Source organism: Equus quagga, chromosome 5 (assembly GCF_021613505.1).
Source record: "Equus quagga isolate Etosha38 chromosome 5, UCLA_HA_Equagga_1.0, whole genome shotgun sequence".
Lineage (NCBI taxonomy): Eukaryota > Metazoa > Chordata > Mammalia > Perissodactyla > Equidae > Equus > Equus quagga.
In genome coordinates this window covers 102172002-102187780 of record NC_060271.1, presented here as the reverse complement: position 1 = coordinate 102187780, position 15779 = coordinate 102172002, and the positions used below count along the sequence as shown (strand labels likewise).

The window sequence follows — 15779 nt, the reverse complement described above, 5'->3', positions numbered from 1 at the left end:
GATCTTATTTAATTTTTCTTATCTTCTGTCAGAATTATCTCTTTCATATTTTTATGCTATTGTAAATGGTATAGAATTGGAAATTCCAATTTTCAGGTTTTTTTGCTTATATGAAGAAATAAAACTGATTTCTGTATATTGATCTTGTATCCCACAACCTTGCTAGACTCACTTATTATATCTAGTTGCTTTTTTGTATAGCCCATTGGATAGTCTACATAGATGATCATGTTGCCTGCTAATAAAGACAATTTTACATCTTCTTTTTCAATCTGGATGCCTTTTCTTTTTTTTCTTGCCTTATTAATGTGGCTAGAATCTCCAGTGCAATGTTGAATAGGAAACATCCTTTTCTTGTTCCTGAAGTTAGGGAGAAAGCATGTAATCTTTCACCATTAAGTACGATAGTAGCTGTAGGTTTTTCACAGATAATCTTTTTTAGGTTCAGGAGGTTCCCTTGAATTCTTAGGTTGCTGAGAGTTTTATCAGGAATAGATGTTGGATTTGCATTGTCCAAGGAAAAATTGTATGTGTTCTAATCTTTACTTCCTTTCTTCTGATTATGTGGGTTTAACTTAGTCTTCTTTTTTTGTTTATTTAGCGAATTTTCTTTCTTTTCTAATATTGGCATTTAGTGGTATTAATTTCGCTCCAAGTGCTGCTTTAGTGGTATCCCACAAATTTTGATACATTGTAATTTCATTTTCATTCAATTAAAAATACTCTTCAATATTTGTTTTGATTTCTTCTTTGGACCCTAGGTTATTTATAAGTGTAACATTTATATACATTTATTTGGAGATGTTATAGAGAATATTGATTTCTAATTTGTTATTGATTTTTAATCTAATTCCATCATGGTCAGGGAACATATTTTTTGTTATGACTGGAATCCTTTGCAATTTGTTGAGACTTAAATTATGACCCAGAATAGATATATCTTGGTAAATGTTCCTTATCTATTTGAAAAGAGTGTATATTCTGCTTTTGTTGGGTGGAGTGTTTTATAAATGCCAATTAAGTCAAGTTGGCTAACAGTGTTTTTCAAGTCATCTATAGCCTTGCTTATTTTCTATTTGTTCAATTAAATCATTGAAAGGAATATTGAAACCTCTGACTATAATTGTGGTTTTGTCTGTTTTCTTATAGTTCTACCCATTTTGGCTTCAGGTATTCAAAGCTCTTGTTATTTGGTACATAAACATTTAGAATTGTTTTGTCTGTTTCTTGAATTGACTCTTTAATGTTATTAAGTGATCCTCTTTACACCCAATAATGTTCTTTGCTCTGAAATCTACTATGTCTGATATAAAAGAAAGCTACTCAGGCTTTCTTTTTAATAGCAACACTATATCTTTTTTCATCTTTTTACTTTTAACCTATTTGTGGCTTTATATTTAGAATACATTTATTGTAAGCCACATGTAGACACACATATACTTGGGTCTAGTATTTTATCCCATCTGACACTCTCTACCTTTCAACTGGGGTAGTAGACCATTTTCATTTAGTATAAGTATTAATATGGTTAGATTTAAATTTGTCATTTTGTTTTTTGTTTTCTGTTTGTCCCATCTATTCTTTGTTCTTATTTTCATCTTTTTCTGCCTTCCTTTGGATTAAATGAGTATTTTAAAATTATTCTATTTTATCTCCTTTGTTGACTTATTAGCTGTAACTTTTTGTTTTGTTCTTTTAGAGGCTGTGTTAGTTTTTATAGTATACATCTTTAACTTATCACAATCTATCCCCAAATGATATACCATTTCATCTATACTATAAAAACCTTATAGTAGTGTGCTTCCATTTCTCCCATCCCAGTCTTTACACTATTGTTGTCCTATATTTTATTTATGCATATGTTATAAATTCCACAATACTTGTTATTTGGTTAACTAGTCAATTATATTTTAAAAGAGAATAAAATAATAAGAAAAAAACCTTATATGTTTACCCACGTAGTTAGAATTTCTGGTTCTCATAATTTCTTTCTATAGATCTATATTTCCATCTGGTATGAATTTTCTTCTGTCTGAAGAACTTCCTTTAGATTTCTTGAGTGCATATCTGCTGATTAATTCTTTCAGCTTTTATATGTTTGAAAACATGTATTTTACATTCCTTTTTTGAAAAAATGTATTTTAACTGGCTATACTATTCTAGGTTGACAATTTTTTCCCTTTCAGTACTTTAAAGATGTCACTCCACTGTTTTCTGATTTGCATATTCCTGACAAGGAATATGCTGTCCTTCTTATCTTTATTTGTATATACTGTTTTTTTAATCTGGATACATTTCAGATTTTGTTTTTATCACTGATTTTGGGCAATTTGGTTAGATTATTATGTGCCACGTTTCTTGTGCTTGGAGTTTGTTGACATTTTTTGATGTCAGTTAAGAGTGAAAAATTTTAGCCATTGTTTCTTCAAAAATTTTTTCTGCTTCCCATTCTCTTCTATCCTTTGGGAATTCCAATTACACCACTTAAATTTGCCTCACAGCTCACACACTAACTTTTTAAATATATCTTTATTCTTTTTTTTCTCTGTGTATTTCATTTTGGATAGTTTCTATTGCTTTATCTTCAAGTACACTAATTTTCTCTTCTGCAATGTCTAATCTGCTGTTAATCCCATCCAATGTATTTTTCCTCTTAGATATTGTAGTTTTCATCTTTAGAAGTTTGATTTGGGGCTTTAAAAATATCTTCCATATCTCTACTCAACTTTTTTTTTTTTTGAGGAAGATTAGCCCTGAGGTAACATCTGCCACCAATCCTCCTCTTTTTGCTGAGGAAGACTGGCCCTGAGCTAACATCGGTGCCCATCTTCCTCTACTTTATATGTGGGGCGCCTGCCACAGGATGGCTTGATGTTGAGCATAGGTCCACACCCGGGACCCGAACCAGCAAACCTCAGGTCATCGAACTGGAACGTGCAAACTTAACCACTGTGCTACTAGGCCAACCCCTCTACTCAACTTTGTAAATATAGTGAATACCACCATGATAACTATTTTAATGCCCTTGTCTGTTAATTCTAACATCTGTGTCAGTTTTAGATTGAGTGCAATTATTTGATTTGTCTCCTCATTATGGGTTTTATTATTTCAATTCTTTGCATGTCTGATAATATTTGATTGTATGCCAGGCATTTTGAGTTTTACCTTGTTAGGATATTAATGTTTTTGTATTCCTGTAATTGTTTTTGAGTTTTGTTCTAGGACGCAGTTATTTGGAAATAGTTTGATCCTTTTGGGTCTTACTTTTAAGATTTGTTAGGCAGAACCAGAGCAGCATTTAGTCTAGGGCTAATTATTCCCACTACTAAGACAAGATCCATATGAGTACTCTACCCAGTGCCCTGTGAATTATGAGGTTTTCTAGAGTGGCTGGAGGCAACAGGCACCATTCCTGGCCCTATGTGAGCACTGGCTCTTTCCCCTCCAATCCTCTCAGATGGTTCTTTCCCCAACCTCAAGTAGTTTCATCATACACAGGCACCAGTTGGTACTCTGCAGAATACCCTAGGGGGACTATCCACAGATCTTTGGAGTTCTCTCTCTGTGCAGCACCGTCCTATCTGGTACTCTATACTGGGAACTCTGACTGCTTTGGTTTCCTCAGACTCTCAGCTCCATCTCCTTAGCTCAGGAGTCCACCTCAGTTCTCCCTCCCTGTGCTGTGGCCTGAAAACTCTCCCAAGGCAGTAAGCCGGGGTAATTGTGGTCACACTTAAGTTTTTCCCCCTCTCTCAAGGATTACTGTCCTTTGTTGCTGTTTTTCAGTGTCTTAAAAACTATTGTCATATATATTTTGTCTAGTTGTTTTGGTTGTTTCAGGCAATAGGGTAAATGAAGTCCTTGTTACTCTATCTTTGCAAAAAGCAGAAATCCTCAGAAAGCATTTTGACTGGCCTCCATAGCTAGTTAATCTACACACTGTATTCAGAGAACAGCTTAATTAGGAAACTTTGTTTCTTGAGTGCCTTCTGTGTGCCAGGCACTATGCTAAGTATGTTCATACACAGTCCATTCACATAACATATTTATTGAGCAGCTATTGTGTGTCAGGAACTATTCTAGGCAATGAAAATACATCATGGTACAAAACAAATTTTTAAAAAATCTCTGTTCCTATGGTGCTTATGTTATACTAGAGAAAGAGAGAATAAACAAAATTAATAATGTAGTTATATAACACATTAAAGGGTAGTAACTGCTATAAAAAATAAAGAGCAGGATAAGGGTGTTCAGGAGTCTGGAGTGGAAACTAATGATTGCAATTTTAAATGGAATGGTCAGTGTAGGCCTTTCTCAGAAGGTAAGACATTTGAATAAAGACTTGAAGGAGGCAAGAGAACAAGCCATAGGGATATCTGGAGGGATATCTGTGTGAACTCAGAGGAAGCAGCCAATATAAAGGGCATAAGGCAGAAGCATGTCTGGTATAGTCAAGAAATTGTAAGGAGGGCAGTATTGCTAAAGCAAAGAGAGCAAGGAGGGAGTGATAGGAGATGAAGTCCATGTGGTAACTGGATTGCATAGGGTCGTATCAGTCATTGTAGTGACTTTGACTTTTACTCTGCATGAAGAGAGGAGCCGTTACAAGGTAGTAAGTAGGAGACGCTCATGATTTGATATATGCTTTAAGAGGATCATTGCAGCTGCTCTCTTGAGCAGAGATTGTAGAGTGATGGGTGGAAGGAGGGAGACCAATTAGGAGACTATGCAATAATTCAGATGAGAGATGATAGTAGTTTGGACCACGATGGGAGCAATGGAAATAAAGAGAAGTTGGATTTTGACATATTTAGAAGGAAGAACTAATTGTATTTCCTGCATATCCAATGTGGGGTGTAAAAGAAAAAGAAGAGTCAAGGATGTATTCAAGGTTTTTGGCTGAGCAACTGGAAAGATGGAATTTACAAGATGAGAAAGACTGTGAATTAAGTGAATTTGGGGAAGGATGATGAGGAATTCAATAATGGACATGTTAAGTTTGAGATATCCATTAGATATCCAAGTGGAAATATTAAATAGGAAGTTGGATATATGAATCTGTAGTTCGTGGATGAGGTCCAGGCTGATAGGTCAAGTAAGATGAAGACTAAGAACTGATGCGAATTTAGCAATGTGGAATCCTTTGATGAGTTTGACAAGGGCATTTTTGGTGGAACACTGGGGATGAAAGTCTGATTGGAATTGATTTAAGGAGAATGGGAGGAAAGGAATTGAAAAAAGAGAGTTTCAACAACTTTTTCAGAGTTTTGCTGCAGAAGAAGATGAGGGAAATGGAGCAATAACCAGAGGGGAAGGTAGAGTCAAAAGAGGATATTTTAAGAGAGGGAAAATAACTGCATGTTTGGATATTTACGGAAATAACTTAGTAAAGAGGAAAGAGCTGATAACGTAGGACAGAGACGAGAGACTTGCCAGAGCCCTAGAATAGACACAAGGGGATGGATCTAGTGTTATTAGAGGAGATACCGGCTTTAGATAGGAGTGTGGCTAATTCATCTATGATAACAGGCAGGAAGGAAGAGTATTTATGTACAGATGCTGTTAGGAGTATAAGTGTGGTGGAAGTTCTCATCTGATTGCTGTAATTTTGACAGTAGAGTAGGAAGCAAGGTCATCAGCTGAAGATGAGGGAGGAAGTTTTCGAATTTTTAAAACAGAGAAAGTAGTGCAAAATAATGACCTAGGAGAGTAAATGGACAAGGGAAACATAAGTATAACTGCCAGACATCATTAAGAGTCCACTTGAGGTTTATGGTCATGAATTTAAAGCGAAGCCAGTCAAGATGCTTGCGTGCTTTCTCCAGCCACATTCAGGTGCACAGGTGCAGTCTCAGAGCAGGCAGAGAGCTGGATTGAACAAATGTGAGGAAGTAAGAAAGGGATGGGGGTGAGGGCTTGTGCAAGGGAGTAGTTAAAATGATTGGCTATGGGATCTAAGCTGGGCAAGGAGGGAAGAGAAACATTAGGGAAGGGGGTCAGTGACATGGTGATAGGATCAGCAGATTGTAGGCCAGTGGGATTGAAGAATGGTTGGAATTAGAATACTGTCTAGAGGGAGTGAGCTGTGAAAGATAGAGGGGCTGGTCAGAGAGTGGGTCAGGGTTGCAGCTATTGATAAAGACAAGTTCTGGAGCACTGTTGCTCATCAATAGGACTTAGACTGGAGTCTGTGAACTGTATGCTACTGATCTGCAGTGAAGTGCATTCAGAAAGTGAAAGTAAGTGTTTAGAAAAACTGCTGTGACACCCAAGCATCTGATCAGCAGACTTGTATTCTAACGTCTTTGCGTTTTTAATTTCATTTGTCTATTAATTTGTTATTATATTTTACAAAAGTATCAGATAGGATATAAACAGATAGGATATAAACAACAAATAAATCTGGTCCTTCCCCACAACGGAAGCACTGCTCTAGTGTGCATGACCATCATGTGAGTGTCAGAGGAGGGGGGAGGGCAAGATCATTGGAAGAGAGGAGTTGGAAGGACCAGCTCCTTGAATATTGAAGTCACCATCGTCTTAGTCTTCCAAGATAGATGGCTGCCTGATTTCACAACTCCCAGGGCCACCATTCTCATTGTATGCTATGTGAACAACACAACTCCAGAATACAGCGTGAATAGCGTTCTTAGAGTATTCAAGAAGGTGGCCATTGTTATACCCTTTTTACAGATGAGAAAACAAACTCAGAGAGGTTAAATAATTTCCAAAGTTCACACAGCTAGTAAAGAAAGAAACCAGTACTTGAACCTAGATGTGTCTGTCATGCCAAAGCTGGACTCAGTCCATACACCCCTCCCTCTTTGTCACATGCTTATGGTTAGGGGGACAGCAAACCATAAGCCTCGTGAGAATTGGGGGAAAATGCCTTTTGGGAATGTTGTGGTCCATGTGGCCAAGCCAAGCATTTCAGTTTCTTTTAGAATCACAACTTATTACATCTGCTGTGGTGATCCACAGCCAATTTCTGGCTAGGTCCCTGTCTCTCCAAGAGGCTGAAGTACCTGAAGAATCCAATATCCAGTATCCGTCACAGGATTTCCTGCACTTTCTGTTCTTGTGCTTTAGTAATTACACATGTATTAGAAGCATCTTCTGAAAAATGGTTCATGGAATGATAAGATTATGAGTAATTTTAATACTTTTCTCTTTTTCCAAAATTTGTGTAATTGATACATTACTTTTATGATCTGAGAAAGTCTAGCATAGATCTATATTTTAAACCATCTTGTTCGTATAGAAACTCTCTAAGACTCTTAGGTCTCTGAGGGCAACAGGCCCACTCTCCCACTGAGCCTGAGTCCCAGCTGCACTAGAAGCTTCAGCATTTCTGGAAAAGTTGGTGTTGGTTATTTACCACTCTCTCCAGGGGCATGGAGATTCTGAGGGGTCAATTCAAAAATGAAGTAAGCTTTAATCCCTTAGGAGTTTCCTAGTTTCTTCTGTCTCTTGGCTCTCCAGTGGGCCTAGGCAAGTACAACAACACTAGAGTTAATTTATACAACTCATCCACATGTCACAGGATCTGGGAGCACAGAGGTCACCCACTTCTGGAGAGCCCTCCCTGGGGCTCCGAGTCTGTATGCTTATGCAACACATAGGACAAGGCATTCAAATTACGAGTTTGTGTGTCTGTGTGGCCTGCTAGGCTGCCTCCACGAAGACACAGCCTGTGGCACAGCACAGGGCCTGACACATAGTAGGTGCTCAGTAAGAATGAGTTGAATGAGTGAATGAACGACTGATGCTCAATCTGTATAGGTATTTTCGTGGTGATGTGTTTGTCTTTTCTACCTTAAGAAATTCACCAGCAGTGACGTATGTTAATGTATATGAAAAGAACTTTTGGACTTACTGAAAGACTTATTTTTATATTCAAACATATGACTTTTCACCCAGGGAAGATCTAGGAGAAATAAAGAACCTACCAAGATAAGCAAATATAACAGGACGGGGGGATAGGCTCACTCGGTTTAGTTTTAAATAATAATCAAAACAGAAAATAGGAGCAGAATTTTAGTTTGAAAAATAGTACTGCAAATCACAGTTTTGATGTGGTGGAGAGAGGAATCATTAAAATACTTTAATCTGGTAAAATGGTAATCATCACAGTTATTAATTGAGAATAACTTAAAATCTCTAGTTGGCTTCATAAGCATAATTAGAATTTTCAAATGTTATTAATTATTGTTGTTAATTTGAAGTTTAAAACCTGATCCTCTTTTGGAAAGTAAGTATCAGGCTGGGTGAATTTTAAAATGTGCCTGAAAACTGAGAACTACGAAATGAAAGTTGGCTTTTCTTTCTTTTCCTGATGGCAAATTGCTCATTTCATCAATATGAAATCCTACTGACATGCCAGGTAAGGTAGATATACAATATGTTTCACTTCATTTATTTTTATAAATTTGTATTCCAGTCAGACGGGAAATACTTTGATTTCAATATGTACCTCATTGATGTTAAGAGTCTAGACTCATTCTAACGACTATGGTAAAGAGAAGGTATTTTCCCCTGGTTTGTCTACAAAAACCTTTAAGAACTAGCAAAAGCTTAACTATTGTGTTTAAATAGAGAATTCTTCCTCTTCTAGATTTGAAGACTAAATAAAATAAAGAACAGACAGTTACATCCCTAGTTTTTTTTATTATACCTTTTGAAATAATTTGTATATACCTTTTAAATAATTTCAAGTGCCACAAAAAATAATCTTAATAGCTCAAAATCAAAAGTTAAAAAAAAAAACCTAAGTATAATTTTTAAAATCTTTTTCTCCTCAAGCGTTTTACGATGGGATAATGAGACAGATGTCTCTCAACTGGAAGGACATTTTGACATTGTTATGTGTGCTGACTGGTAAGTACATAAAAATCATAAAACTCCTGTTAGAAAAAATAGCTTTGCTGGAGTAATTGGGCTGTGCTGCTTTGCTGACGGCTAAGCAAAGTCAACAAATGAAGCACAAAGCCACCTTAACCTCAACAAATTAATATTCATCTCCATGTGACAGTTATAAGGTGGTCTTCTATCACACAGTAACTTCTACCACATTATTTCCCAAAGATTGATTTTGAGAAGCATTTCCATTTTCTGGAATTGCCTCTGTTTCATGCTTGACGTATCAGTAAATGGACGACTTAGGCAAATTGCAAATAATTATGGCTCGGAGAGGAATAGTCTGGAGAAAAAGGAGTTTATCAACACAAACAGCTCAATTAGCTTACTTCTTAGGAGAGCTGACTATTGATATAAGGGAATAAATATACGTGTACACACACATATACACTCCAGCAAATAAACTTATCTATGAAATATCTTTAGGGAAATAGCTTTTCTTAATATGTATGTTTGCTATCTAATATTTTCAGTGTATTCAATTATGATATTTAATTATACATAAAACAGGAATTATAAAATTACATTTTATTGTTATGCAAATAATAATATTAAAATCTGTCAGGTGCCTGCTTTTTAAAAATAATTTCCGTTAGATATTTTGTCTTCTCTTTTAGCCCAACCTACTTATTGTTAATCAAAGTCTGATCCTAAGTTACAGGAGAAATATGTATCAAACCTTAATAATTATTTCAGCTAATCTTATGTCTTTTCTTCATGAGTGTTGAATAATAATTATTTTGGCATATGGGAAACATTGACAATTCACAAGTATTTTCCCTGTTAAGAATAAGATGTTATTTGTAGTTTTATCATGATGATTTTTTTTATGACACTTTAGATTTGAAAACACAAGTTCAAATTCTGAGGAAGCTCTATTATATTAATAAAACTAATCATAAGATCCAGATCCCAGAGAAGACTTTCCCTGTGGGAGAATTGAATGAATGGAATGAAATTTTCAAGAAGTCTTTTTTATTGTTATTATTACTTAATAAGATTTTTCAATGGGTAACTTTTCTACCTAAGTCATGGAATTAGATTTGCTTTTTTTTCTCCTGAAGAATACTTTTCAGTGAAAAATAAATATTTTTTTCTATTTTTAGCTGAGCTTTTCTAGTTTTCCATGGCCTTTTAGTCTCTTTGCACCCAATTTCAGAAAACCTTGTTCCAAAAAAGGGAGAAACAGATTTCTGACTAATCATTGATATTGTGTCTCAATGTTACATCCTTCATCTAATCAAAAATAAGGAGCTAAAAGCTCACCATATGATTTGAGCAAGTAATTTAGTAAATGCCTTTCCTCACCAAATATGAGAAAGGATCCTCCAGGTTTCATTGCACAGATGAAGATAATGCTGGCAGGATTAGATCAGATTAAGCATGAAAGTCAGATCAGACAGCAGCGGAAAGAGGGAAGGAGGGCAGTGTCTTCTTGGAGGTTTAGACGAGGGTCGCACACGGATGGGCTCTGATTATGTGGGGAAAGTCAGGTTTGGTCAAGAGATTTAGAGTTAAATTTGTCCTTCACACAAATATCAAAACAGCCTGGCTTTGTCATGCCCTGTGTTATGGACACTCACACCATGTCATCCTATTTGTACCAGAGAGACAAGCAGAGGAAGTAAGATTTAAGCTCTTTTCTGATTAATGTTCTCAGGTTAAAAATAGCCACACAACATGTTTGAAAAATAGTCTTTTTTCCCTAGCCAACAACAGGGTCACATACAACTGATATACATAGTGCATATTCAGTTAAGGCTTTCATTACAAACACATAACATAATACAATGTTACATGTACACACACACACCGTATACATACACACAGTTAGTAGCTATGGGAGAATTTGTGGATTCAAATGAACTGAATACACCAAGTTTTATTTTATAAATGGCTTTCTATGTATGAATTGCTAAGGTTTTTTTCTCCTGATGTTCTAAGTGCCAGAACATCAGCCTGTTTATAATTTCCCATTTGTAAATGTGAAACATTAAACTACTCTCACTGTGATGCTGACATTACTTCCAAAAGAATGGTTTGGTAATGGTCTCTCTTCATATTCACAGGGATGGGTAAGCTGCTTAGAAACTTAGAAAGTAGAGTGATGTTTATAATAAGCATGTTGTGCTTATGGCACTGAAGCACAGGGCTCCATGAGTTCTTTATGTCCTGTTGGTTTGGTGTTTCTCTGTCAGAGTTATTACATGGATGCTGCTTCTACGGGCAGGCAGGCAGACCATGCTGCCTTTTTTTTTTTTTTAGAATGTCACGGAGGAGGAAAAGAAAGCTCTCTTTAGACACCACCTCCAAGATGAAACCCAAAATACTCAGTGCCAGAAATTGGTGCCACACATAAATAGATCACATTAAGTCTCACACCATCCCTTAGTCATTGTCAGTCAATGAGATCTGGATTAGGCCACAGGAATATGAAGCAAGAGTCGGAGTTCAAATATTAGGTGCATGGATTAAATTCTTATTGAAGCATTTCCAGCAAGGGTGGCATTGTCTGATTCTCTGAATAGCTAACCAGTGGTACTGCTTGATCCCATTTACATGAAAACAAGCTCTATTCACAAACCTATTCCAAACCCACATTGTGGTTCAAGTAAAATGCACATGATTACAACGAGCTGTGATATGTTTATGTTCTTCAATCATTCATATATTCATATATTTACATTCAAACATTCATAAACCTGTGGGCAATGGGGGAAATAACTTATTTTCCAGAAGAGACAGTCTCTTAGTTCACTTCTAAATTTAGTAGCTCAACTAGATTATAAAATAAAGAGGCAAACTGTAAAAGCTAGTCATTATTTCACCAGCTAGTCATTAATTCAGCATTTTTGACAATGAAATATAGTTTCATGGTTCAACAGTTCCTAAATAACTTGTAAAATGTCAACTTTGAAATAAACGGAAGGAAAAATCGAGGTACAAGCACACCTGCAAAAGGATGCTGTTGACAAATATCAAAATGTTAGAATATTTAACCACAGGTGTAGAAAAAACCCTGCATATTAAGTTGCTGGTTGACTTGTTTAATCTTGACTTTAATTTTAGAGTTCCTTTCTGCTGGGATGCAGTCTGGCCTGGTCCTTGCTGAGTTTAAAATAGCAAGTGATTGTTAATTTTAAGCCTGCCTTTCCAGACTCTTGTTCCATCACAATAATCTAAGAGTCTGGAATTAAGATGTTTTTTATCCAATGAACGCTTTCATTCAGTGTTTGATGGCTTTCCAGTTTATTGTAGCTCTGCAAAAATAAAAACGATTCTGTACATTTGGATTCTCTAAAGGCTTGGAAAGCAAGTCTGAAATGCCACCCATAGCCTGACTCATAGAATTGGGTGTGCAGGACAGTCAGCTCCATGTCTGCATACTGGCAGCCGGAGACTTTGGGAAGAAATGGGGGAAGGTACAACAGCACCTCACTTGCTCTCTTAGCATTTTTACACTAACTGTATACGGTGAGTTGTTTCTATTTTCTCTCATTTTTACTTTAAATGATGAAAAAAGTTTGGTTTTAAAGGCGTTTTGGTGAAAAAAATTTTTTTCCTCAAAATAGGCTCTAGAATTTGTTTTCTTCCAGTTGCTGTGATCAGGAATAGTTCTAAATCACAACTTGCAGATCTTTACACCTAAAAAGATCTTTAACCCAAATATAGTCAGCCCTTTCACCTCACACCTCAGGAAACTCAGCTCCAAAGACATACAAATTGCCAAAGATCTCTCAACCTCCCGGGGTAGAGCTGAGTGAGACCAGAAGATGCCATCAGTCCCAGCTCCCCCAACAATCGGTTGAGAAATACTGATAGAGGCCATTCTTCTGCTGAAAGTTAACTCTAAAACAGTCAATTTAACTTAGCATGTTTCACCTTGTAAACTACATAGAGGTCTTTCTTTCTGTGGATACTGATAGAGAAGTGTCTCCTTGTTCTCAGCACTAATTAATTTCTCTATGAGAGGAGTTGTAGATGCTCTGTGTTCTGCATAAAACTCTGATTCAGAGAGAGGTGATGAAAATGGTCCAGCACCTTTCCTTTGTCACAAAATCTGTGATTCAGATCAAGGAAACAAAGCAGGTGTTGATCCCACAAGTGAATTCTATAGAGGAGTGTGTGTGTATGTGTGTGTGTGTGTGTGTGTTTAAGGGCCAAACTAGCCTGTCAATGTATTTTGATCAGTAACTGCTGAAGGGAGAGTTGAAATGGTATCTCCATCCCAATCACTGACCCACTCAGCCTTTTTTAATAGATCCACTTAAGCTACTGCTGTTCTCTGAGCCCATTAGGACTTATTTAAGGGGTGAATTTTCAGGAGATTATACATCACTCTGAGTAAAGCACATTAAAATTGCTCATATGACGTACCCTACAAAGCATTATAAATTCTGCTTCAGAGCTAAGTAGAAAGGTGAGCTTGCTTGGAATAAAAACCTATTAGGGAACTACAAGAATTACTTTTGGGAAATTTGATTTGGAGTGATGAGTAGACAACATCACTTTTCAAATAGCTGTTTGGAATGTGTGCTGTGCGTTAAGCTGCATTTTCTAGTGAGCTGTGATATTAATATCTTTGTCACCATTACCAACATTAAGTAGAAATAGTACTTTATAAGGTTATGTTTTAAGCTCAGCTTTTAAGGTGCTGTTTATTTATTTCGAACAATCCTACCAACTCTTAGGATGCATAGGTATAAACCGAGAACGGGTTTTTGCTTAATGCTTTGTATCCCAACCAGCCAGGTCTCCTATAGGCCTGAGTAACCAACAGAGATATTTTCCCACAGTGATAGTCTCTTAAAAAACAAAAACAGAATGCTTAATTATTATAACTTAAGATATAACCTCACTAAAGAATAAGGTACAGTATATAGTCCTGAAGAAAAAATTTTAAAACACTTAGATACAATTTGATTCCTTTCTTATCAATCCTTAATGGCTATTAATTTCTGATTAATATGACTTAAAGGCAAATGTTTGTAGCTTTTGAATTAGATACATTCTTTGCTCTAAGATTTGAGTTCATGGTTTTATGGAACAGTAAGAAAATTTTCCCATGGGTAATATAATCAGGTTATCCTGATTGATGGATGGAATGGGATAAGGTAGCCATTCCAGAAATGATCCCCAGCTCATCTTAAGAGGATTCTTTTTCCATTTCTCAAAGCATCATTTTATAGAATAAACTTCCACTAAGCATGTCATGGTGAAACCCAAGCACTGACTTCTTGGAAACTTCTTATAAACTACTCTCTTGACAACTCTTTCTCAAATGAGAGAATTGGAAGAGAACCTAGTCTGGTGAAATATCCTACCTAAATGTTGATTCCTCCTTAACAATACCAGTAAAGGAGTGTGTACAACCTTTTAGAGTCATTGAAACTAACACCCCATATCAGCTCCTCAATTTCAAGGACTGTGTTGATCTGCCAGTCAGCTAGTAAGCAAATATTTATTGAGTACCTTCATGTATGTATGCTCTGCTAGAACTGGTGATGAATAATGAATACAGACTGGAAACTCCTTGAGGATGGGAACTTTGTCTTATTCAGAGCTTATCTCCAATGCCTGAAACAGCCCCTAGGATATAGCAGGTGATCAATGAATATTTGTCAAATAGCATATATTAATTTGATGCCCACCATAGCCACATAGGTGGGCCTTCATTGACGAGGAAACTGAGGCCTCATGTGAAGTGTCTTGCCCAAGGTCACACTGCAGAAAGATCAGAGTGAGAGTTCTAGTAAACCTGGAACTGCACTCCGCCCTTGCCTGAAGTGTGGCTCCACACAGCAGACCTCCTCCTGACAGCTGATACTCTTAGCTTGGAGAAGGATGAGGCAGGGCCCTAGAGTAGGTGGTACTTACTCATGCTGTGTGAGGAGCAGGGAGGCCAAATCAGGGACCCACACCAAACTGCAGCAGGAGAAATGAGAGTAGGGGGCTTCACATACGCCCCTCGTGAGACAGCTGATGCACAAGGCTGCCAGGTGTTCTAGCCTGCAAGTCCCAGATAACGAAACTCTGTCTCAAGCTTCCAAGATAAGACTTGGTGAAGACAGGGTCAGACTGACCCAGCCAAAGGGGTGACAGAGCAACAACAGAAATTCTCAAAAGACCAGAGGAGAAAAATGAAAAATCACAGTGAACTGGAAAAAATGAACATGGAGATCAAGGGGAAAAATCCAGAGTTGCCATGGTCTTTGTGACACATTGCCTAAACCTGGTCTGTGTTTTTAGAGCCGCTTACTCCTAGGTCCCTGCCTGAATCTAACCTCGGTGTGTCCTAGTCACTGAAAACCATCACCACTGAAATCTCTTCCATGGTTTGGATGTAACAGAGCCAGTGGTTTGTTTTTGGAGGGTGGTCTCACAGCACCCTCCGTGGGCAGAGGGCCTGGGTCTAAGAGACTGGGCTCCAATGACAGGAAGCACTGGGAGTGATTCATCTCCACCAGATGATTCCCCGGACCAGCGGTGTAGAAATTGCCCTTAAACACATGGCCCTGTCACATGTGAATCCTGGCCCATTGCATGCTGATGACTTGGCTTTAGGTTGGATAACACCAACCACAATATCTTCTTTTTTTCCAGTGAGACACTTAAATAGAAGGAAGCAATTTCTCTTTCTTAGTGTTAAGTAAACATGTGTAATTAACCTTGTACTTAGCTGCATTAGTATCATTAGACTTGAAAACCCAGTTTAATCTGGATTCTGCTCTCTTCTCAATGTCAGCCTGTTTCTGGACCAGTACAGAGCCAGCCTTGTTGACGCAATAAAGAGATTACTCCAGCCCAGGGTAAGTATGTTTCTATTTTCTCCTGCATGCTGGCTTCGGAATAATTAGTCTGTG

The 15779-nt window shown here is 37.1% G+C and overlaps 1 protein-coding gene across 4 annotated transcripts in view; it reads left to right on the top strand.

Moving 5' to 3' along the window:
• The window catches only part of CAMKMT (calmodulin-lysine N-methyltransferase), a 372525-nt gene that overhangs the window by 340051 nt on the left and 16695 nt on the right, over positions 1-15779 (top strand). For all 4 annotated transcript variants that reach the window (XM_046661502.1, XM_046661498.1, XM_046661500.1 and 1 more), the window contains 2 exons: positions 8803-8877; positions 15662-15725. In XM_046661502.1, coding sequence (XP_046517458.1) covers positions 8803-8877; positions 15662-15725 — 139 coding nt within the window. The remainder of the gene's footprint in view (positions 1-8802; positions 8878-15661; positions 15726-15779) is intronic.